Raw genomic sequence first — 23,221 nt, 5'->3', positions numbered from 1 at the left:
ACTCCTGGGCTCAAGTGATCCTCCTAACACCTTCGAAAGTGCTGGGGTTACAGGCATGAGCCACCAAGCCCAGCCTTATACCTTTATTTTTATTATATGTTAATAGATACTAAAAAATTACTTTTCCCTTTTAATAAAACAATCAAGTTAAATAAAAACTTTTTTATTAAATAAAAAATAAAACTGTTTTTAGTTTAAAAGCCTGACCATTTTGTTGGCCGGGAATGTGGGAAGCCCTCAGCTGGGCAGTTCTTGCTTGAGGTCTCATTTGTGGTACCAGTTGGGTATCAGCAGGGTCCACAGTCATCTGAAGGTTTGACTGGATGTTCAAGAGGCTTCACTTACGTGGTTGGCAGCTGATGCTAGCTGATGGCTGGGAGCTCAGCTGTGGCTGTTGATCTGGGTGCCTACACATAGACTTCCTAGCATTATAGTCTCAGTATGGCTAGACTTCTGTCATGGAAGAGAGCTCTCCCCAGAGTTAAAAGTCCCTGTAATCCTAGCACTTTGGGAGGCCGAGGCGGGCAGATCACCTGAGGTCAGGAGTTCAAGATCAGCCTGGCCAACATGATGAAACCCTGTCTCTACTAAAAATACAAAAATTAGCCATGCGTGTGGTGCTTGCCTATAATCTCAGCTACCCAGGAGGCTGAGGCAGGAGAATCACTGGCACCTGGGAGGCAGAGGCTGCAGTGAGCTGAGATCATGCCACTGCACTCCAGCCTGGGTGACAGAAAGAGACTCTCTCAAAAAAAAAAAAAAAAAAAAACAAAGTCCCAAGCACCATTTGTTTCCTTTTAATCTTCCTTTCTTTAGTATTAATTCTTTGATGGTGTAAAAGAAATGAGCAACAGTTAAAGTCATTCTTACAATCATTTCATTTGAAAAGTTCTCATCCTATGTGAATTCCCTGGCGTAGCGTAATATATGAACGATGGCTATAAGCTTTTCCATATTCATCATTTGTACTTGACCAGTAAGATACAGACCGTAGGTAAAGACTATATTCCTCCCCATGCTCCAACTTCAACACACTCACAGGACTTTAGTTGGAATTCTCTGATGGTGAAAAAGGGAAATGCTGGATGCCTCTCCTTCTCTAGTAGACTTTTTGCTTTCAAATAAGGCATTAACTGTGGCTAACAGTAATCTCACATTTATGACATTTGCCTGCAAGATTTGGGCTGTGGCTAAACGTCCTTCTACATATATTACGTTCATTCACATTCCCAGTTTTCACAATAACACTGATCAAGTTTCCCTGTAGCAAGAATTCTCTGGTTTGAACCAGCACCATATTGATAAAATTTATAGCTGTTTCCCTTCAGTGTCAATTATCTCACGTGGTGAAAGTTCTGAATCGTCTGCCAGTATCTGACTGAATACACATATGCACTAAGACCCAGCGATTCCATTCCTAAGTATATACACAAGAGAAATACATGTATGTACACCAAGACAAGTATGCTCTCAGAAGCATGATTTATTATGACCCTAAGCTGTAAACAATGTAAAAGTTCATCAACAGGAGAATGGATAAATTGTGATATAATCATATAATAGAATTCTATACTGGATAAAAATAAATAAACTTCTGCCACATGCACTAATGATTAGACTCAGGGACATGATGAATGTAATAAGCCGTACATGAAAGAATGCATGATAATCCAATTTATAGAAAGGTTTATAATATGTAAAAACTAATTTGTAATGTTAAAAGTCAGAATCGTGGTCAACTGTGAGGAGGTAACAACTAATTTTTATTTTGGATTTGCAATGAGAAATACAGTTTATACCTCCTTCTTTTAAAGAACCTCTCTACTCACTGTGTAGTCCATGGACTGCAGTCAGTTGGCCAACTAGTTATTACTGATTAACAAAAGGATATGTATTGAAATGGAAAATGTGATTTAAAATGTTTATAACACCTTGACAGAGGAAGGTTTTGTCTGCTGAAGCTAATAAGAAAAAAATTTGGACTTTTTAATGATTTTTGTCATGTAATTTGTCTAATAATATTTGTGTGTGTGTGTGTGTGTGTGTGTGTGTGTGTGTGTTTTACAGGCTGGCAAATAGTAGGTTACCATGTGGTATAGTACCTTAAACTGTTGGATATTATTATGCTTGCAAGCAACATCATCTACAGGGTTTACTATGACTTAACATTTTTTTTACCAAAAAAAGCCGCATTACTTACTGAATTCCCATGGTTTCTACCTTGTGAGTTTTCTGATGGACAATGAGGTTTGACTTACAACTGAAGAACTTCCCACACTGTTTACATTCATATGGTTTCTCTCCTGTGTGAGTTTTCTGATGGCGAATGAGGTTTGATTTCCTACTAAAGGCTTTCCCACACTGAGGACACCCATTGGATTTCTCTCCTGTGTGTATTCTGTGATGAACAGTGAGGATTGCCTTCTGGCGGAAGGACTTCCCACATTCATTACAAATATAGGGTTTCTCCCCTGTGTGAATTCTCTGGTGGAGAGTGAGGGTTGTCTTTTGGCAGAAGGACTTCCCACATTCATTGCAAATATAGGGTTTCTCTCCTGTGTGAGTTCTCTGATGCACAGTGAGGGTTGTCTTCTGGATAAATGCCTTCCCACACTCATTACACTGATATGGTTTCTCTCCTGTGTGAGTTCTCTGGTGATCAATGAGGTATGACTTCTTCCTAAAGGCACTTCCACACTGAGGACATTCATAGGCTTTCTCCCCCGTATGTGTTTTGTGATGTCTAGTGAGGGTGGCCTTCTGGCGGAAGGACTTCCCACAATCGATACAAATAAAGGGTTTCCCCTCTATATGTGTTTTCTCATGAAGGGTGAGGGCTGTCTTCTGACGGAAGGCCTTTCCACATTGATTGCAAACATAAGGTTTTTCACCGGTGTGAATTCGCTGATGTTCAATGAGGTATGATTTCCTTCTAAAGTTATTCCCACAGTAAGGACAGTGAAAGGGTTTCTCTTCTGTTTGTGGTCTCTGAGGCATAATAAAGACAGACTTTCTGCAGAGGAATTTCCCATATTTGTTGTAGGCAGAGGGCTTCTTTTCCATAAGATTACTTGGATGGACACTGAGGCTTGACTTTTCTATAAAGGCAATTCCATCTTTATTGTAGTCAAAGGTTCTTTCTCCTCTGTGAGCTCTAGTATGTGTAAATAGCATTCCTTTCATCAGGAAGGATTTTTCACATTCATTATGGTCAAACGGTGGCTCTGGAGCTTGAACCTTCTGATGCTGAATAAGTTCCTGCTTACCACTGAGAACTCTTTCTGTTTGTTTCTGGAGATTCACTGCAGGATGAATTTTCTCATGCTTCGTACTGAGGAGTGATTTCTCCCATCCAGTACTGTCCCCAAACTTCTCTTTTATGGGGCTTATATTTCTAATGACTAGTTCTGAAATATTTTTCAAAACTTTTCCATCAGGTTTATATTCACATAGTATGGTTTTTGAAATACGGTTCTTGCCTAGAGTAAGTGCTTTACCATAAATATTACTTTTCTCCTTAATTAGTTTTTTGTGATTGATGAATATGAGGGATCTAGAATGCCTGTCTTGGTATTCTTTGAACTTCACTAAGACATCTTCAGTTTTCCCATCTTCTTCTAGAAAAGAATACAATTAACACTGTGAGTCTTCACATAAATGCTACGGATTGGGTATACATCCAGACAAACTATGGTGAGACTATCTCACTACTCTGATCTACAAAATGGCCAGAATAAATTACCTCTTGGTAGCGAAAATGTATAAACACAAATACAAATCTTGCTACTCTGTTAAAATGAAGAAAAACTGGCATAAGTAAAAAACACTCATATCTTTGGCATGTTATAAATATAAGCTGCGCCGGGTGCGGTGGCTCAAGCCTGTAATCCCAGCATTTTGGGAGGCCGAGACGGGCGGATCACTAGGTCAGGAGATCGGACCATCCTGGCTAACCCTGTGAAACCCCGTCTCTACTAAAAAGTACAAAAAATTAGCCGGGCGCGGTGGCGGGCGCCTCTAGTCCCAGCTACTCGGGAGGCTGAGGCAGGAGAATGGCGTAAACCTGGAAGGCGGAGCTTGCAGTGAGCGGAGACTGTGCCACTGCACTCCAGCCTGGGCGACAGAGCGAGACTTCGTCTCAAAAAAAAAAAAAATTTAAATAAATAAATAAATAAATAAATAAATATAAGCTGCACTGAGAAGGTATAAGAAACACAAGGATGGCCAGGCTCAGTGGCTCATGCCTGTAATCCCAACACTTCGGGAGGCCAAGGTGGGTGGATCACCTGAGGTCAGGAGTTTGAGACCAGCCTGGCCAACATGGAGAAACCCTGTCTCTACTAAAAATTCAAAATTAGCTGGGCATGGTGGCGCACGCCTGTAATCCCAGCTACTCGGGAGGCTGAGGCAGGAGAATTGCTTGAACCCGGGAGGCAGAGGTTGCGGTGAGCCGAGATCGTGCCATTGCACTCCAGCCTGGGCAACAAGAGCGAAAGTCTGTCTCAAAAAGAAAAAAAAAAAAGAACAAAAAAAAAGGATAAGTGAGCAGAAGAGAAAGAATGATGAAAGAGGTATTCTCCTTGGAATAGAAGATTCAGAGCTGCTGAAGTGAGCCTACCAAGGGTGCTGAACAATAGGCAATGCGACAGAAAATGATTTAGGAAGAGACAAAAAGCTATACATTATTTATCCCCTCATGACTAAGTGTTATAAGTGCTTCCAATTCTTTCTTCTTCACTTGCATTGAGCCCATGAATGGTAAATGAACTTTCTCAGCTCATTTCCTAGTGTTTACAGAAACATTAGTCTATAGTCTAGGCCCTAGATGTCCATGTAACTGCAATTTATTTTCTCTTGAAAGCAGAGAATCTGGAAAACATATTCCCATGAGGAATTATCAAATACACCAACAGACAAAATATAATTCCAACATGAATATAATCACTGTTGTGTATACATATTTTACATATATATATATGTATTTAAATTCATTTTTTTTTTTTTTTTGAGAAAGAGTCTCGCTCTGTCCCCCAAGCTGGAATACAGTGGTGTGATTCTGGCTCACTGCAGCCTTGGCCTCCTGGGCTCAAGCAATCCTCCCACCTCAGCCTCCCAAGTGTCTGGGGCTACAGATGTGTGCCACCATATCCAGCTAATTTTTTTTTTTTTTTTTTTTTTACAGATGGGGTCTTCCTGTGTTGCCCTGGCTGGACTTGAACTCCTGGCCTCAAGTGATCTTCCAAAAGTTCTGGGATTATAGGCGTGAGCCACAGTGCCCGGAGACTATAGTATTCTGATTGCTGTTACCATCAATTTATTCTGCCAGAGATGGTCAATAATGAAATTCTCCTGACCAACAATTCTAACTTCATTCTTTCAATTTGCCAAATTACTTTTTTCAGCTTTAGGGAAAGCTAGGTTTGAGTTTTCCTCCCAATACAGTCACCTTAACTCTGCAATTCCCTGTTGGAGTTGTAAAGGGCTGGATCCTTCGATGTATGTGCAGAGCACTGATTAATCTTAATCATTTTTTAAAAATTAATGTATATCTAACTATAGTTGCCTTACTACCATCCATATTTGGGAGGGCAATTTAAAGGTGGATTCATCTTACCTATGATTTACATTGTTATTTATAATAGTCCCATACTGGGAACAGTATCCATCAAAAGATGAACAGGTAAAACTGTGTCATGTATTATACAATCGAATACTACCACAGCAATAAGAAGAAACAATAAGAAACAATGCTGAAACAATGCTGATACACAATGACAACAGGAATGAATCTCAAATATTTTGCAGTGTGTAAGCTTTACGAAAAAGAATACATATCATACAATTCCACTTCTGCGCAGTTCTAGGACATGTAAAACTAATCTGTATTGGTAATTGGAGTTACATTGCCTCCCTAAGCATATACCTCCAAGTATATGCTACTATCCAATTTGTCTTAAAGTTTTCACATAGTCTTTCCTTTTATTGGAGACAAAGTCTCACTCAGTCACTCAGGCTGGAGTGCAACAGCATGGTCTCAGCTCACTGCAACCTCCACCTCTCTGGTTCAAGTGATTCTCCTGCCTCAGCCTCATGAGTAGCTGGGATTACAGGCATGTGCCACCACACCTGGCTAATTTTTGTATTTTTAGTAGAGACAGGGTTTCATTATGTTGGCCAGGCTGGTCTCGAACTCCTGACCTCGTGATCCACCTGCCTCGGCCTCCCAAAATGCTGGGATTACAGGTGTGAGCCACTGCACCTGATCCCCACCCTTTTTTTTTTTGGAGACAGAGTCTCACTCTGTCACCCAGGCTGGAATGCAGTGGCACAATCCCAGCTCACTGCAACCTTAGTCTCCCAGGTTCAAGCGATTCTCATGCCTTGGCCTCCTGAGTAGCTGGGACTATGGGTGTGTGCCACCACATCTGGCTAATATTTTTTGTAATTTCTAGTGGAGATGGGGTTTCACTGTGTTGGCCTGGCTGGTCTCGAACCCCTGACCTCGAGTGATCCACCGTCTTGGCCTCCTAAAATGCTGAGATTCTAGGCATGAGCAACTGCTCCCAGCTAAGCTTTCACATAGTTTTTCTACCTTTCAGTATCACGTCTGTCTGAAATTGTAATAAAATTATGGTCTGGAACATTCACTTCAAGATATTTTCCAACAACCTGGGATTTTAACATGATCATTCTATGTAAAGTCCTTGATTTGATAATATAATATTGCTTTCCCAACTAAAACTCACATTTTTCAGGTCAATATTTTATTGACGATCTTCTCTAAAATCTTCTGAGTATACATTTACACACTGTTATCTGAAGTTAGGGGATACAATGCTGGCAGGTACACCTAAAAAGAACTTAGTAGTAAATGATTTCTAAATGGATAAGAAAGATATTTTCCTTGCACGGTATGACAGTCAATAAGATAACTACTGAATACCTGGCCTCTGTTACAAGCTGCAGTAAGGAAAGGCAAAAGAGAGGACCTTATTTTGGGGAAATGATAAACCAAATGGAGAAAGAAGTTTCATGTAAAACAACTTCGAATTAGGTACCAAATTACTAGATCATATCAGAGGACGTGTCTGCTCACATATTACAGATGTTAAGTAGAATGGGAATGCATAAAAAACAGAAATAGACACAGTCTACACAGTAGTCAAGGTATTTCATGGAGGAAATGAAACTTGATTTTTTAGTTAAGTGATATATTAGTATTGTGTGGTAAAGAATTTAACCTTGCTGCCGGGCGCGGTGGCTCACGCCTGTAATCCCAGCACTTTGGGAGGCCGAGACGGGCGGATCACGAGGTCAGGAGATTGAGACCATCCTGGCTAACACGGTGAAGCCCTGTCTCTACTAAAAATACAAAAAATTAGCTGGGTGCGGTGGCGGGCGCCTATAGTCCCAGCTACATGGGAGGCTGAGGCAGGAGAATGGCGTGAACCCGGGAAGTAGAGCTTGCAGTGAGCCAAGATTGCGCCACTGCACTCCAGCCTGGGCCACAGAGCGAGACTCCGTCTCAAAAAAAAAAAAAAAAAGAATTCAACCTTGCCAAATGAGAGGCCTAACCTTTAACTTCAGTTTCAGGGTGGTAATTTTTAAGGCCTTTGAGTGTCATGGCTAATAGGAGTTTATTTGTTTGCCAGGGAGTCTTTGGCTGCCCAGACAGTAACAATGTGATTTAGGGTAGGGGCTTTGAGTCATGCAGCAAGCATCAGCTCAGCTTCCTAAGGCACTGGAAACTGAGCTCAGTCACGTGGGCAATCAGGCCTATTTGAAGGAACCCCAGTAAAAACTTTGGACACTGAGGCTGTGCTGAGCTTCACTGGTTGGCAGTACTCTGTATGCATCGTCACACAGTGTTGCCAGGATTGCTATCCATGACTCCACAGCGATAGGGCAACTAGAAGCTGCAAGTTTGGCACTTTCCCATACTCTGCCTATTTCCTTCTTCCCTTGACTGATTTTTTTTTTTTTTTTTTTTTTTTTTTGAGACGGAGTCCCGCTGTGTCGCCCAGGGTGGAGTGCAGTGGCCAGATCTCAGCTCACTGCAAGCTCCGCCTCCCGGGTTTTTACGCCATTCTCCTGCCTCAGCCTCCCGAGTAGCCGGGACTACAGGCGCCCGCCACCTCGCCCGGCTAGTTTTTTTTGTATTATTTAGTAGAGACGGGGTTTCACCGTGTTAGCCAGGATGGTCTCGAACTCCTGACCTCGTGATCCGCCCGTCTCGGCCTCCCAAAGTGCTGGGATTACAGGCTTGAGCCACCGCGCCCGGCCCCCTTGACTGATTTTAATCTTTTCCTGTAACAAATTGTAACTGTGAGTATAACAGCTTTCACTGAGTTCCATGGGTCTTTTCAGGAAATTATCAAACCTGGCCAGGTGTGGCGGCTCACACCTGTAATCCCAGCACTCTTGGAGGCCGAGGCAGGTGGATCACTTGAGGTCAGAGATTTGAGACCACCCTGGCCAACATAGTAAAACCCTGTCTCTATTAAAATACAAAAATCAGCAAGGCATGGTGGCACATGCCTATAATCCCAGCTACTTGGGAGGCTGAGAATCGCTTGAACCTGGGAGGTGGAGGTTGCAGTGAGCCAAGATCGCGCCACTGTACTCTAGCCTGAACGACAGAGTGAGACTCTGTCTCAAAAAAAAAAAAATTATCGGCCCTAAGGGCAGTCCTGGGTATCCCTGAATTTACAGCTGGTGTCAGAAGTAAGGGTGGTCTTGTATGGATTACTGTACCCTCTAACTTCATAGCTGGCTAACTTTGCAAGTATATATGGAACATGTAGTATCCATCATATAAGGAAAGGTCCAGCTGTGATGAATAGAACCAATTACAGTTTTCCCTCATTATCCAATCCAAGGGGACAGGTTCCGAAACCCCTAAGGATACTAAAATCCAAAGATGCTCAAGTCCCTCATATAAAATAGTGTAGTATTTGCATATAACCTATACATCTCCTCCTGTACACTTTAAATCATCTCTAGATGACTTATAATACCTAACACAATGCAAATGCTATGCCAACAGCTATTATACTATACTGATTTTTATTTGTATTTTGTGTGTGTGTGTGTGTTTGTGTATTTTTTTTCTATTGGCAGTTGGTTGAATCTGCTGATGTGGAAGCCATGAATTGGCGGGCTGATTGTATATGGAGTATATTTAGGACTCTTGAACAAATAAGAGATTATCAAAAGCTCTTAGTCACAGACAGAAATACATCTGGAATGACCAAATGAGGTATGATCCTGTCACCCATGAAAACAGAGGGATTTAAATTTCATATTAAAAAGTGTTATCTTTTTAGCATAATGACAGAATAAACTGGAAAAAAAAAAAAAAAAAAAAAACTAAGGAAAAATCATGGCAAATTCAAAGATTAATTACAGCAGCCCACACCTGAAATGATATGGCTCTCATTTTGGAAGCTGTCAATGGCAAATGAGAATAAAAGAAGATGTAAAGAGGCCGGGCGCGGTGGCTCAAGCCTGTAATCCCAGCACTTTGGGAGGCCGAGACGGGCAGATCACGAGGTCAGGAGATCGAGACCATCCTGGCTAACACGGTGAAACCCCGTCTCTACTAAAAAATACAAAAAACTAGCTGGGCGGGGTGGCGGGCGCCTGTAGTCCCAGGTACTCGGGAGGCTGAGGCAGGAGAATGGCGTGAACCCAGGAGGCGGAGCTTGCAGTGAGCTGAGATCTGGCCACTGCACTCCAGCCTAGGCAAGAGAGCCAGACTCCGCCTCAAAAAAAAAAAAAAAAAAAAAGAAGATGTAAAGATATTTTATAGGGTGCGATAATATAACACATTGTAGAGAGATGATTAAGAAAGTATAAGAGATGATGGACTGAATCCTATACTACTTGGGCTGATTATGGGCACAAGAAAATACAGAAACAAATAATAATAAATAAGATTATGGGAACAGGCCTGGCGTGGTGGCTCATTCCTGCAATCCCAGCACTTTGGGAGGCTAAGGCGGGCAGATCACTTAAGGTCAGGAGTTCGAGACCAACCTGGCCAACATGGTGAAACCCCATCTCTACTGAAAATACAAAAATTAGCCAGGCGTGGTGGCATGTGCCTGTAATCCTAGCACTTTGGGAGGCTGAGGCGGGCAGATCACTTAAGGTCAGGAGTTCGAGACCAACCTGGCCAACATGTTGAAACCCCATCTCTACTGAAAATACATAAATTAGCCAGGTGTGGTGGCATGTGCCTGTAATCCCAGGTATTCGGGAGGCTGAGGAGACAGGATCACTTGAACCTGGGAGGCAGAGGTTGCAGTGTGCCCAGATCACGCCATTGCACTCCGGCCTGGGCAACAGAGCGAGACTTCATCTCAAAGTCTCAGTTAACTACATTGCTGCAGGGCAAGACTGCAAGGAGCCCAAAGGGGAAAGAATGCTAGAGCCCTGAAGGAACTGAGCAAAGAGTTCAGTGGCTGCTTAGCTCTGAGAAAGAGTTTGCGATTCTAGCCCTGTGCCAACAGGAACCTTGTTAAAATCTTGGTCCCAATACCAGCAAATTGGAAATGTGATATTAAAAGAGAGCAGTTCAGCATGGATTCATGAAGACCAATATGGGGCAGTCCCTTTCTGGTATTTTTAAACGCACTGAAAATTTTAAAGCAGAGTGGAAAAACAGGCAAATAAAACAAAATAAAAGAGCAAAAAATCCTGGTCCATTCATCTTTGTCCTGGGTTAGGTGAAAACAAAACAAAACAAAACAAAACAACTTTGGTCTTTCCATTGAGACTCCAGAAGGGCCGTGTTTTAGGAGTAGAGACTGCATCCCAGGACTCAGGACAACACCATAAAACTTTAATCAACTAGGCCCAGTCCTTGGGCATGTCCACCGAAGGGCCCAGTTTTAGAAAGAATTCTGTCAAGTCGGTTTAGCTGGAATCCCCCACTCTCAATATCTGATCTCTCGCCTCACCAGCCCCTGCAGGTGATATCTGATCACCATGACCTGCTTTCAGTAGGAATCCTGGTAGGTCAGCTGAGCAAGATTACCCTATCCACTCAGTAATTTCCCATCACGGCCCCTCTCCCCCAACTATAAATTTCCTCTCTTCCTTATCGTATTCAGAGTTGGCCCATTCTCTCCCCACTACTTCAAAACCCCATTGTAGCAGTCCCTGAGATCTGCCTTACAAGTGTCAGGATAATGTTTTTCTTTAGTATTTATAGTAACACAGCTTGGATAGGAACAGATTGATTATTGGACCCCTTTGGCATCTCACCCAGAACCCCAAGTGCACACCTTTTGAGCCTTAGTCTTCACTCCTGACTGACTGGGGACCCATTGGTGAGTCAGACTCCTGGTTCACCGCTCTGGACAAACTCCCATTGAAGCTGGTACAACATTTTGATTCCTTAGATTCTGAGCATACTCTAGAGGCTGGGTTAGAATCCTAGGTTCCTCCGTTTATATGAAGTTGGGTTAGAGACATTGGTTTCTTTGTTTAAAAAGTACCTGCTGGGCTACAGGTCTTTCTTCCTGTGTCTTTCTTTTGGGTGGGAATTCACTTCCTGACTCTCGGGGCTAGAAAATTCTTGACCTGTGAGGCCTGTTTGATCCTGTTTCTCCCATGGGAACTTCTCAGTTGACTGATGGTGTATGTTCCCCTGTTGGTATATGCTCTGCCAGCTCCCTCCGCTTCCTTTCTTCTTGGCATCACTTTACTAAGGATTCTCTAAACTGGCTCCTGTAAGACCTCTCCTTTCCCACTGCTCCACTCCTCCTTCCCCTCCTCTCACCACCTCTGATCATCCCTTCGGTTCCCCTGAATCCTTTGACATGTGGCCCTTCAGAACTCCTCCATCCCTTTATCCACCCTGCCAGACCTTTCCCTTCCCACTCTAACCCCTACAGTCACTTGAACTTTAGGTGCCCTGCCCCACATTGGGGGCACTCAAGGGGCCCCCAAAAGAAACACCTGTGGCTGAGAAGGAAAAAAGGGCTAACTGGAAACAAACTGGATATTTTATTCACTCAGCCAAGCTTTGGAGACATCCAGATAGCTCAGTGGCACACCTAAAATTCAGTCACAGCTTCCTTAAGATTATATAACAGGGAAAATGAAAATCTGAAAATCTCCTCCACAAATACTGGCTAAAAAGCATTAGCCCACACATTGAACAGCTAACCCTGTTCCATGTGTCAGAAACACAATTCAGATAAAAATATAAAGTGGAGCAACGATGAGGTGTAACACTATTTTATTGACTCCTGGCTAACATTTTAGAATGAAAGTTATAAGATCTCTGTTTGGGACTGCCTGCCTATGTATGTCTATGTATGTATATTATGTATATGTGATATTTTCTTACCTCGAGATGGTATTAATTATTTATTTAAACATTTTAGTTATTTAGAGATGAGGTCTCACTGTTGCCCAGGCTGGAGTGCAGTAGTGCATAGCTCTCTGCAGCCTTGAACTCCTGGGCTTAAGTGATTCTCCTGCCTCAGCTTTCTGAATAGCTGGATCTACAAGTGCACACCACTGCACTGGGATACATTTTTTTCAGAGACTGGGTCTTGCTATGTTGCCCAGGCTGGCCTCACACTCCTGGCCTCAAGCGATCCTCCTGCCTCAGCCTCCTGAGTAGCTGGAATTACAGCTGTGAGCCACAGCACTTGGCCAAAGTAATGTATAAACTCCCTTAAAGAGTTTATTCAAATTGTTTTAAGATAAAAATGAGTGTTTGTGTAAGTGAAATGTTCCTAACACCCCCAGAAATATAGGAACTAACCCAAAGGCCTTTCAAGTTCATGTGACTTGGGGTAAAATTTTGATAACTGAGTTTAATATTTTTGGTTTAATAAGAAGAGGTTCATCTATGAGCACATATTTTTATTTTACTTGGCTTTACTAGTCAAATAAGTTACTATTGTATTTACTATGTTTAAAACTATAAAAACTATACATTCAACTTAAGAAAAAAGGCACAAATAAATATGTAGTAAAAATGAATTGTCTGATATCCATTATTTCATATACATCAAACATAGCAGGAAAACAAAATAAAACAAACCTATGCATTTAACTTTTCAGGTTTTCCTGATTTGCTTTTAATTGCCTTTTACTTGTATATGCTATACAGTTAACAAAGAAGTGACTTGAGATAATGGCTAGTTTTGTTTAACGTATTATGAAATTTTCATGAACAATCCAAACATAATAAATACTATTTGTGTAGGTCAATATAAGTGGAATAAGAGTTTTATAAATAGGCTTTTCCACAGTTGTTTCATAATATCTGCCTAAAAACAGTTTCCAAAATCTTCTTGGTAACCTGCAACCTAAGAGTCATGCTAAGTTAACTAATACTCATTTATAATTTCTCTACTGAAACATTCATTATTGAATATGTTTAAATTTACATACTTTTGGCTCTTTAATTTTATACAGAATAGAAAGACTAAACATATTTGGATCTGTTAAACGCTAAAAAATTGTACTATGAGAAAACATGTATTGATAAAGTTGTGAGATGATGTATTCATAACATTTGCTAATCTGTTACAGCATGCTAGTATGTAGCAGATAATTCACAACTATCTACTTCTTAGTTTACTCTGTTAAAAGGTTACTAATGGTTAACATTATAATCACTATATGTAATTAAAACTACTAAAAATAGGCGGGGGCAGTGGCTCACGCCTGTAGTCCCAGCACTTTGGGAGGCTACGGCGGATCACCTGAGGTCAGGAGTTCGAGACCGGCCTGGCCAATATGGTGAAACGCCGTCTCTACTAAAAAAACACAAAAATTAGCTGGGCATGGTGGTGCGCACCTGTCATCCCAGCTGCTCCTCAGGAGTCTGAGGCACAAGAATCGCTTGAATCCGGGAGGTGGAGGTTGCAGTGAGCTGAGATCCTGCCACTGTACTCCAGCCTGGGCGACAGAGCGAAAGACTGTCTCAAAAAAAAAAAAATAATAATAATAAAATAAAGAAAGGAAGAAAAAGAAAGGAAGAAATGGTTCATTGCAACCTCTAACTCCCGGGTTCAAGCAGTTCTCCTGCCTCAGCCTCCTGAGTAGCTGGGATTACAAGTGTGCACCACCACGCCCAGCTATTTTTTGTATTCTTTTAGTAGAGACGGGGTTTTGCCATGTTGGCCAGGCTGGTCTTGAATCCTGACCTCAGGTAATCCACCCACCTAAGCCTCCCAAAGTGCTGAGATTACAGGCATGAGCCACTGTGCCCGGCTCACTCTTACTATTTACAATAGCATCAGAAATATTAAAAGCTTAGAGAGGGCCCGGGGCAGTGGCTTATGCCTGTAATCCCAGCACTTTGGGAGGCCGAGGCAGGCAGATCATGAGGTCAGGAGATCGAGACCATCCTGGCAAACATGGTGAAATCCCATTTCTTCTAAAAATACAAAGAAATTAGCCGGGCGTGGTGGTGGGCACCTGTAGTCCCAGCTTCTCGGGAGGCTGAGGCAGGAGAATGGCGTGAATCCAGGAGGCAGCGGAGCTTGCAGTGAGCGGAGATCGCGCCACTGCACTCCAGCCTGGGCAACAGAGCAAGACTCCGTCTTAAAAAAAAAAAAAAAAGCTTAGAGAGAAACTTAATGAGCAATACTTAAGAATTCTATACTAAAAACAGGAATTTCTTACAGGAATTAGAGAAGCTAACTAAAATGGAAAGCTATAGCATTGTCATGAACCACAGAACTCAATATTGCTAAGACATTAGTTCTCACTAATAAAAAACCTAGCACGTTTATCTAAAGAAATCAAGAAGTTGATTCCAAAATGAAATTGAGAAGAAAATGACCTAGAATAGCTAAAAGTTGTTTTCGTTTGTTTGCTTGCTTTTTTTTGAGATAGAGTCTCACTCTGTTGCCCGGCTAGAGTGCAATGGCACAGTTTTGGCTCACTGCAATCTGTGCCTCCCAGGTTCAAGCAATTCTCCTGCCTCAACCTCCCGAGTAGCTGGGACCACAGGCGTGTGCACCATACCTGGCTAATTTTTGTATTTTTAGTAGAGATGGGGTTTCACCATGTTGGCCAGGCTGGTCTTGAACTCCTGACCTCAGGTGATCTGCCCGCCTCGGCCTCCCAAAGTGCTGGGGTTACAGGCATGAGCCACTATGCCTGGCCCTAAAAGTTTTTAAAAAGCACAAAGTTAGAAGACTTACTCTAACTGACTTCTAGACTTCTTATAAAGTTACAATAATCAAAGACCAGGTGGTATTGTCAATGTGACTTTAAATATGTCCAAAGAAACAACAGATTGTCCAAAAATAGACTGACACAAATGTGATCAATTTTCTCTATGATCATCAGAGTAATTCAGGCAACAAATACTGATGGAACAAATTGATAACCATATAGAAGAATAGACTCTCGAACCCTACTTCACATCATAAAAAAAACATGAGGTGCATCACAGAACTAATCATAAAAAGGAAAATATACAGCCAGGTGCAGTGGCTCACACCTGTAATCCCAGCACTTTGGGAGGCTGAGACAGGCAGATGACCTAAGGCTGGGAGTTCGAGACCAGCCTGACCAACAAGGAGAAACCCCGCCTCTACTAAAAATACAGAATTAGTGGGGCGTGGTGGTGGATGCCTATAATTCCAGCTACTTGGGAGGCTGAGGCAGGAGAATCGCTTGAACCCGGGAGGCGGAGGTTGCGGTGAGCTGAGATTGTGCCATTGCACTCTAGCCTGGGCAACAAGAGCAGAATACTGTCTCAAAAAAAAGCAAAATATACACAGAAAATACAGAGCACTATCCTCACCATACCTAGAAAAGAGAACTATCCTCACTATACTTAGAAAAAGACAAATATTTGTTTGAGAGGTCAAATAATTAATTAATTATAAAAGAAACAATGATTAACTGAAATTCACCAAAGTTAAAAACTTCTATTCCTCAAAAGACACAATTAAAATGAATACACAAGTCATAGACTAGGGAAAATATTTGTAATACGTACATTGAACAAAAGATGTCTATCCACAATATGTAAACAATTCCTACTACTCAAGCAAAAATAGATACTACTTAAATAAAAAATGGATAAAACACTTGAACAGGGCTGGGCATGGTAGCTCACACCTGTAATCCCAGCACTTTGGGAGGCCAAGGTGGGCGGATGGCAAGGTCAGGAGTTTGAGACCAGCCTGGCCAATATCATGAAACCCCATCTCTACTAAAAATACAAAAAAGTACCCAGTGTGGTGGTGCACATTTGTAATCCCAGCAAATTGGGAGGCTGAGGCAGGAGAATTGCTTGAACCCAGGAAGCAGAGGTTGCAGTGAGCCAAGATTGCGCTACTGCACTCCAGCCTGGGCGACAGAGTGAGACTCCATCTCAACACCAAAGAAACAAACAAACGAACAAACAAACAAAACACTTGAACAGATGCCTCTAATATAAAAAGCACGTGAAAAGGTTTTCAATATTATTAGCCGTAAGATAAATCTAAATTAAAACTGCGAAGTTGGCTGGGTGCGCTGGCTCACGCCTGTAATCCCAGCACTTTAGGAGGCTAAGGCGGGCGGATCACGAGGTCAGCAGTTTGAGACCAGCCTGATCAACATGGTGAAACCCCGTCTCTACTAAAAATACAAAAATTAGCTGGGCATGGTGGCACACGCCAGTAATCCCAGCTACTTAGGAGGCTGAGGCAGGAGAATTGCTTGAACTCAGGAGGCGGAGATTGCAACGAGCTGAGACTGCGCCATGGCACTCCAGCCCAGACAACAGAGCGAAACTCTGTCTCCAAAAAAAAAAAAAAAAAAAAACCTGCAAAGTTATACAACAAGAATGGCCAAAATGACCAGAATGGCCAAAATGAACATAAAATATAGAAAAGAATGTGGGGCAATCAAAATTCTCATACAGTGCTGATGAAAGTCTAAAGTGGTATAGTAGTTTTAGCTACTAAACTACCAAACTAAAATGGTAGTTTCTAAAGAAGTAAAATATGTATCTGCCTTATGAATCAGCAATATCACTGCTAGGTGTTTACTGGAGAAAAATAAACATGTATGTCCACAGAAATATTTTTACAAGAATGACTATAGCAACTTTGTTCATAAACTAAAAACATCCTAAACTAAAAACACCCCAAATGTCTTTCAACAAGAGATGCATAAACTGATATATTCATACAATGGAAAACTGTTTCACAGTTAACAAACTACTTATGCATGCAGAAGCATGTATAAATCTCTCAGACATGAAGCTGAGTGAAAGAAAGCAGATATGAAAAAGGTTTGCAATAGACAAAATGAATCTATGTTGGTAGACGTCACAACTCTGATTGTCTTAATGGGAGGGACTGAGTTGGAAGACGCCTGGTGGATCTTAATGGGTTAATGAAACTGTCTTATATCTTGATTGGAGTGTGAGATACATGGGTTTATACTTCTGTCAGAACTCACAGAACTTTACACTTTATATCTCCATGTACGTTATACCTATAAAACATGGAATAGATTCTTGGTAAGGTAATAGCAGCCAATATTTCCATAAACACAGGTAAACAAGGAAAAGATTTACATGGGGGTGATATTCATACCTAAAATTTACACTTTAGAGGCATGAAAGTCAGCCATATATAGGCACTTTACAGGTCTCAGGTCTTTAATACATCACTAATAGGAAGGCTACTATGAAAATATAGAAAATAAAAAGTGCTGGTGAAGAAACTGTAACCCTTGTACACTGTTGGTGGGAATGTGAAATGATGCAGCTACTACAGAAAACAGTATGGTGATTCCTTAAATATTAAACACAGAATTACCACATTATTCAGCAATTCCACTTCTGAGACTATACCCAAAAGAACTGAAAGCAGGGACTAAAACTGATATTTGTACACCCATGTTCACAGCAGCAATAGTCACAATAGCCAAAAGATGGAAGGAACCCAACTGACCACTGATGTATGAATGAATAAGCAAAATGTGGTATATACATACAACAGAATATTAATCAGCATTAAAAAGGAAGGAATGGATGAACCTGGAGGACATTATGTTAAGTAAAATAAGCCAGTCAGAAAAAGGATAAACACTATGTGATTCCACTTACAAGAGGTACCTAGAGTAGTCAAATTTACAGAGACTGCAAGTAGAACGGCGGTTGGCAGGGCTAGGGAGTAGGGATAAAGGGAAGTTATTTTTATTTATTTATTTTTTTGAGATGGAGTCTCGCTCTGTCACCCAGGCTGGAGTGCAGTGGTGTTATCTTGGCTCACTGCAACCTCTGCCTCCCAGGTTCAAGCAATTCTCCTGCTTCAGCCTCCCAAGTAGCTGGGATTCCAGATGCCCGCCACCACGCCCAGTTAATTTTTTGTATTTTTAGTAGAGACAGGGTTTCACCATGTTAGCCAGAATGGTCTCGATCTCCTGACCTCATGATCCGCCCACTTCGGCCTCCCAAAGTGCTGGGATTACAGGCGTGAGCCACCGCGCCCGGCTGTGGGAAATTAATGGGTACAGAGCTTCATTTTTGCAAGATGAGTTCTGGAGATGGATGGTGGTGATGGTTGCACAACAGTGAGAATGTACTTGATGCCACTGAACTATATGCTTAAAAAGTTTAAGATAGTATATTTAATGTTATGTGTATTTTACCACAATAACAAAAATAGATCCCTAAAAACATTCAAAGGCATCAACTACTTGACATTTAATATTTACTAGACTTCATTTATAGACTCACCTAGATAGCTGTAACTTGGAAAAATTCTCTGTGTCCATAGCTCTTCTCCTTGTTCCAACTTGCGGATCATATCAGGCTTAGTCATGTGAAACCCTGATGATGGAAAATGAGACTCTTGGTCTAAGCTGTTTCGACTTTAAAACTATTGAAGTAAGATAAAGATACAACTTCAAGGTAGTAAATGAGGTATACATTAATGTCTTACCAAAGTTAATACCTTATACTACACAAGTGATGATATAATCATATTTTCTTTTCTTTTCTTTTTTCTTTTTTTTTTTTTGAGACAGTCTCGCTCTGTCACCCAGGCTGGAGTGCAGTGGTGCAATCTTGACTCACTGCCACCTCGTCTCCCAGGTTCAAGCAATTCTCGTGCCTCAGCCTCCTAAGTAGCTGGGATTATAGGTATGTGCCACCAAACCCAGCTAATTTTTGTACTTTTTAGTACAGATAGGGTTTCACCATGTTGGCCAGGCTGGTCTTGAACTCCTGGCCTCAAGTGATCCACCTGCCTCGGCCTCCCAAAGTGCTGGGATTACAGGCGTGAGCAACTGCGCCTGGCAAGATAATACTTTCTACTAAAAAAAAAAAAATTACCTCTAATCCCTGAAATTCAAAGTTCTATATGTATCAGGAATTCTTAGAAGGAGATGCATGACATTGAAAGATTCAGGAGTGCTTCTTACCCACAGATACAAAGTGGCAATAGTTTTCCAACATCACATCCCTGTAGAGGGCCTTCTGAGCAGGGTCTAGTTGCTGCCACTCCTCCTGGGTGAAGTCCACAGTCACATCCTTGAATGACACTGATCCCTGTAAGGGCATACTCTAGTTCATCCTGAAGTGATCGGAAATGTGTGAGAACTAGATATTGGAGACCTAGTACTGACAATGTTTACTGGTCAGACTAGTTTCCTTATTTATGTTTTATATTGTATAAAATTCTCTCTCTGAAAATACATCCATTTGTATTTACTTATAATCTCATGCTAAACATACTGAGATCACACTACTTGTCCTGAATGTGACTGGTTGCCTGGTAGACCAAAATGAATAAAACCCTGACCCTGCTCATGAGAAGTTACAGGCTAAGAGAGGGGCATACATGTAAATACATGCACTTAGTAGGTTTTACAGATGCAATGACAGAAATACGTACAAGGTAAAGTGTCACAAAACAAGGAAAAATTTCATTTTGTACTCTGAGGCTTCACTGAGGACATAAAAGTTTTGTACTCACAACGAATTTGTTTTGTAGGAATACAGGGCATCAGCTTTTAAAAATTCATGGGGAGAAAAAAACCAGTTAGTAAATCAGGAAATAGCAAAAGGCACAGTATGTTAGGAAACAGTCTTTGAGCTCTAAGAAGGAAAAGGTATATGGAGGTAGGCAGTGGGGATATTATGACATGACACTAGATTTTTTTTTCCTACAGAACAGCAGTCTTAAAGATATACTGAACACATTCCCAACATTGTAGCTATTTATAAACCATCAATAGGCATTTATGAAAATCTACATTGTTAATGATTACTGCTCTTGAATGTAAATTGTTAACATTTTATTTCCTTCCAGTAGACTATCTCGTACATTCTACTGTGATGCATGCCCTACTTTGGGTCTGCTGCTTTAAGGAATAGAAAGAACGTGAATAAACATAAGGACACACATGTTACGTGATAAAAGTTTTGAGGCAATACTCCTGAAGACTAGAAAAGGCTTAATGTATATTATGTGGGAATGACAATTAAGTAACCATGGTTAGAGATGTCTTCTAGATTAAGGAAGTGTCAGCGGACTGACGGAGAACAACTGCACCTACATGACCACCATTACAACAGAGATGGTTGTAAATTGACTGTAGAGTGGAAAAGATACAGGCATGTTATCTGCATAGGCAAATGCATGGCTGCTGGGACTAGAAAGTGAAAATGGAAAACAGAAGAAAATGTAGGCTGGACCAAAGGAAGTAATGAGGTAAACCTTGGAAGTGTACTTTAAGTGTCTGTGGAACATACAGGTGGTGATAGCTAGTGGAGGTTGGATATATAGTTTTGACACTCTGGACAGGGGTCTAGAGTGGAGAGGGGTATTTGAGAGTCACTAGAATCACACTAAGTGTAGCCTTCAGAGTGAATATGATTATGCATAGAGAAAAAGGGACTGTGAAGAAGAGAACCAATTAGCATCTGACGAAAACCAATATTGTAAAGGTTGGTGGATGAGCTAAAGAGGAATTTTCTGAAAGATACGAAAAGAGGACAAAGTACTGTTTGATCAACAATAGAGTATTTCAAAAGTGGCCTGGCATATGGATTTCCTTCTCCTGCACCAGCATATAAAACATTAAAAGAAACTAAAAAGAAAATAACAAATCTCTAACAGCATCAGAATACTGGAAAGGTTTTCACTGGCAGGCCACAATTTATAGGATCGGCTAGCAGACATGAATAAAACAGGAAGATCAGAGAGGAGGAACACAAAACCTGTTTCTTTGACAAGCCTGCAATCAAATTGCTACCCTAAACGCCTCACAAAGCAGGACATCTTTCCAGAAACTAATGCTGGGATCTACCACTTCTATCTCCCAACATATCATTGCAAAACCTAGGCTAGCAGAGATAATTAAGGTTATTCCATGTCTGCTCCATGACTACTCACAACTTAGATCTCAAATCAGCATCAGGACAAGTTAAATTGATTCAAGCCATATATTCCCATTTAAATCAAGACAATACCTTTCTGTTTCAGCAGTTTCTTTGTGAGAAGACTGAGAAAGGAGATGATGAATGATGTACCCAATGAGTATGTACAACTAGAAGGTGCGCTTGGGGAAGGCTTAAGTTGATCTGGTTGGAATGGAGAAATTGTGAACAGGGCTGGATATAGGATGAGGCAGGTGAGGCATCTAGAATGCAAAATTTAGGAAGGCACAGCCCTGAGGGTACCCCTTAAATATTTCACCTCATGCCACTTGCCTGCCTCATCCTAATCTGGCCCTGACTGAAGACTAGTTTCACGGAAGAAAATCCCAATATCTGGGAAGGTTAAAGGACAGGGAAGCTCATGTTCATACACCATGAAAAAAAGTTATTCCAGAAAGAGAGGAAACATCATCTCACCTGAGACATGGCTTTGAGATTTCTAGATGAAACTTCTCTTTTGAGCTCTTCTTTTGGAAAAGGAAACAGTCCTGAGAAAGCAGAGATAGAGGATACATGTATGTGTGAGACCATACTTAACTCAGAACTCCCGGAATTAACTCAGTTAAATCTGCATGAATGTTCACTATTTCAGCACTTGTCCACCCTACGTACCCTTCAGATGTCCAGGATGGTAGTTAGTGGGAAAACGGACAAATCAGTCTCCCTCACAAACACCAGAAACCCAGTCTGTTGGTAAAGTAGACAGGATTCTGGGGAACCTGTTTTAACTTCAAGAGAGGGAACATTGTGTTTTTCGCTCTACAGCTCTGCCTTCCATCTCCCACTAAACACAGGTTTACTGTGTATTTCCAAATGGTTCTTCTTGGACTTTTTGCCAATTTACACTGACAGTAGTGGATGAGAATACCTTCCCAAGCCCTGATGAAGACAGTTGACAACTTTTAAATCTGTGCTTATCTGTTCTATATTGTATTGAGAATGATTTTTTTTTTTTTTTTGAGACGGAGTTTCACTCTTGTTGCCTAGGCTGGAGTGCAATGGTACAATCTCAGCTCACCACAACCTCCACCTCCCGGGTTCAAGCGATTCTCTTACCTCAGCCTCCTGAATAGCTGGGATTACAGGCATGTACCACCACACCCAGCTAATTTTGTATTTTTAGTAGAGTCGGGGTTTCTCCATGTTGGTCAGGCTGGTCTCGATCTCCCAATCTCAGGTGATCTGCCCACCTTGGCATCCCAAAGCGCTGGGATTACAGGCATCAGCCACCACGCCAGGCCCGCAAAATAACAATTTTAATTATTACAGTGAGACTGGAGTTATTAAAAATCTATCCAATACTTTTTATTACCTTAGCATGTCTAAGGGAGTAGGGAACCTCACTCATATAGAAGTGTTGAAGGTGGTAGTTATGACAGGCACGGTGGCTCACACCTGTAATCCCAGCACTTTGGCAGGCCTGGAGGGGGAGGATCACTTGAGGTCAGGAGTTCAAGACCAGCCTGGGCAACATGGTGAAACCCCATCTCTACTAAAAATACAAAAATTAACTGGGTGTGGTGGCGCAAGCCTGTAGTCCCAGCTACTCAGGAAGCTGGGGCAGGTGAATCACTTGAACTCCAGGGGCAGAGGTTGCAGTGAGCAGAGATCACGCCACTGCACTTCAGCCTGGGCAAAAGAGCAAGATTCCATCTTAAAACAAACAAACAAACAAAAACAACAACAAAAGTGGCAGCTATGGTAAAAAAAAAATTTTTTTCCTGCATGGCCCCCAGTGGAACGCTATTCATTTCAACATATTGGTTTTAGTTAATATAGTGTTTCCAG

At 41.5% G+C, this 23,221-nt stretch overlaps 1 protein-coding gene across 11 annotated transcripts in view; it reads right to left on the bottom strand.

Annotated features, from left to right (window-relative positions):
• The window catches only part of ZNF382 (zinc finger protein 382), a 51,703-nt gene that overhangs the window by 4,687 nt on the left and 23,795 nt on the right, over positions 1-23,221 (bottom strand). For 4 of the 11 annotated variants that reach the window (XM_028839019.2, XM_077982545.1, XM_077982546.1 and 1 more), the window contains 4 exons: positions 21,851-21,921; positions 19,414-19,540; positions 18,728-18,820; positions 808-3,617 (listed from right to left, as the gene is read on the bottom strand). In XM_028839019.2, coding sequence (XP_028694852.2) covers positions 2,197-3,617; positions 18,728-18,820; positions 19,414-19,540; positions 21,851-21,921 — 1,712 coding nt within the window. In that variant the 3' untranslated portion in view covers positions 808-2,196. Of the gene's footprint in view, positions 1-807; positions 3,618-18,727; positions 18,821-19,413; positions 19,566-19,967; positions 20,002-21,850; positions 21,922-23,221 lie in introns of those variants that run through there. The other 7 variants (XR_013410552.1, XR_013410551.1, XM_077982544.1 and 4 more) reach the window with 5 other exon arrangements.

This window comes from Macaca mulatta, chromosome 19, assembly GCF_049350105.2.
Source record: "Macaca mulatta isolate MMU2019108-1 chromosome 19, T2T-MMU8v2.0, whole genome shotgun sequence".
Lineage (NCBI taxonomy): Eukaryota > Metazoa > Chordata > Mammalia > Primates > Cercopithecidae > Macaca > Macaca mulatta.
Note: the sequence above shows the minus strand (reverse complement) of the source record. Positions and strands in the feature narration are given on the sequence as shown.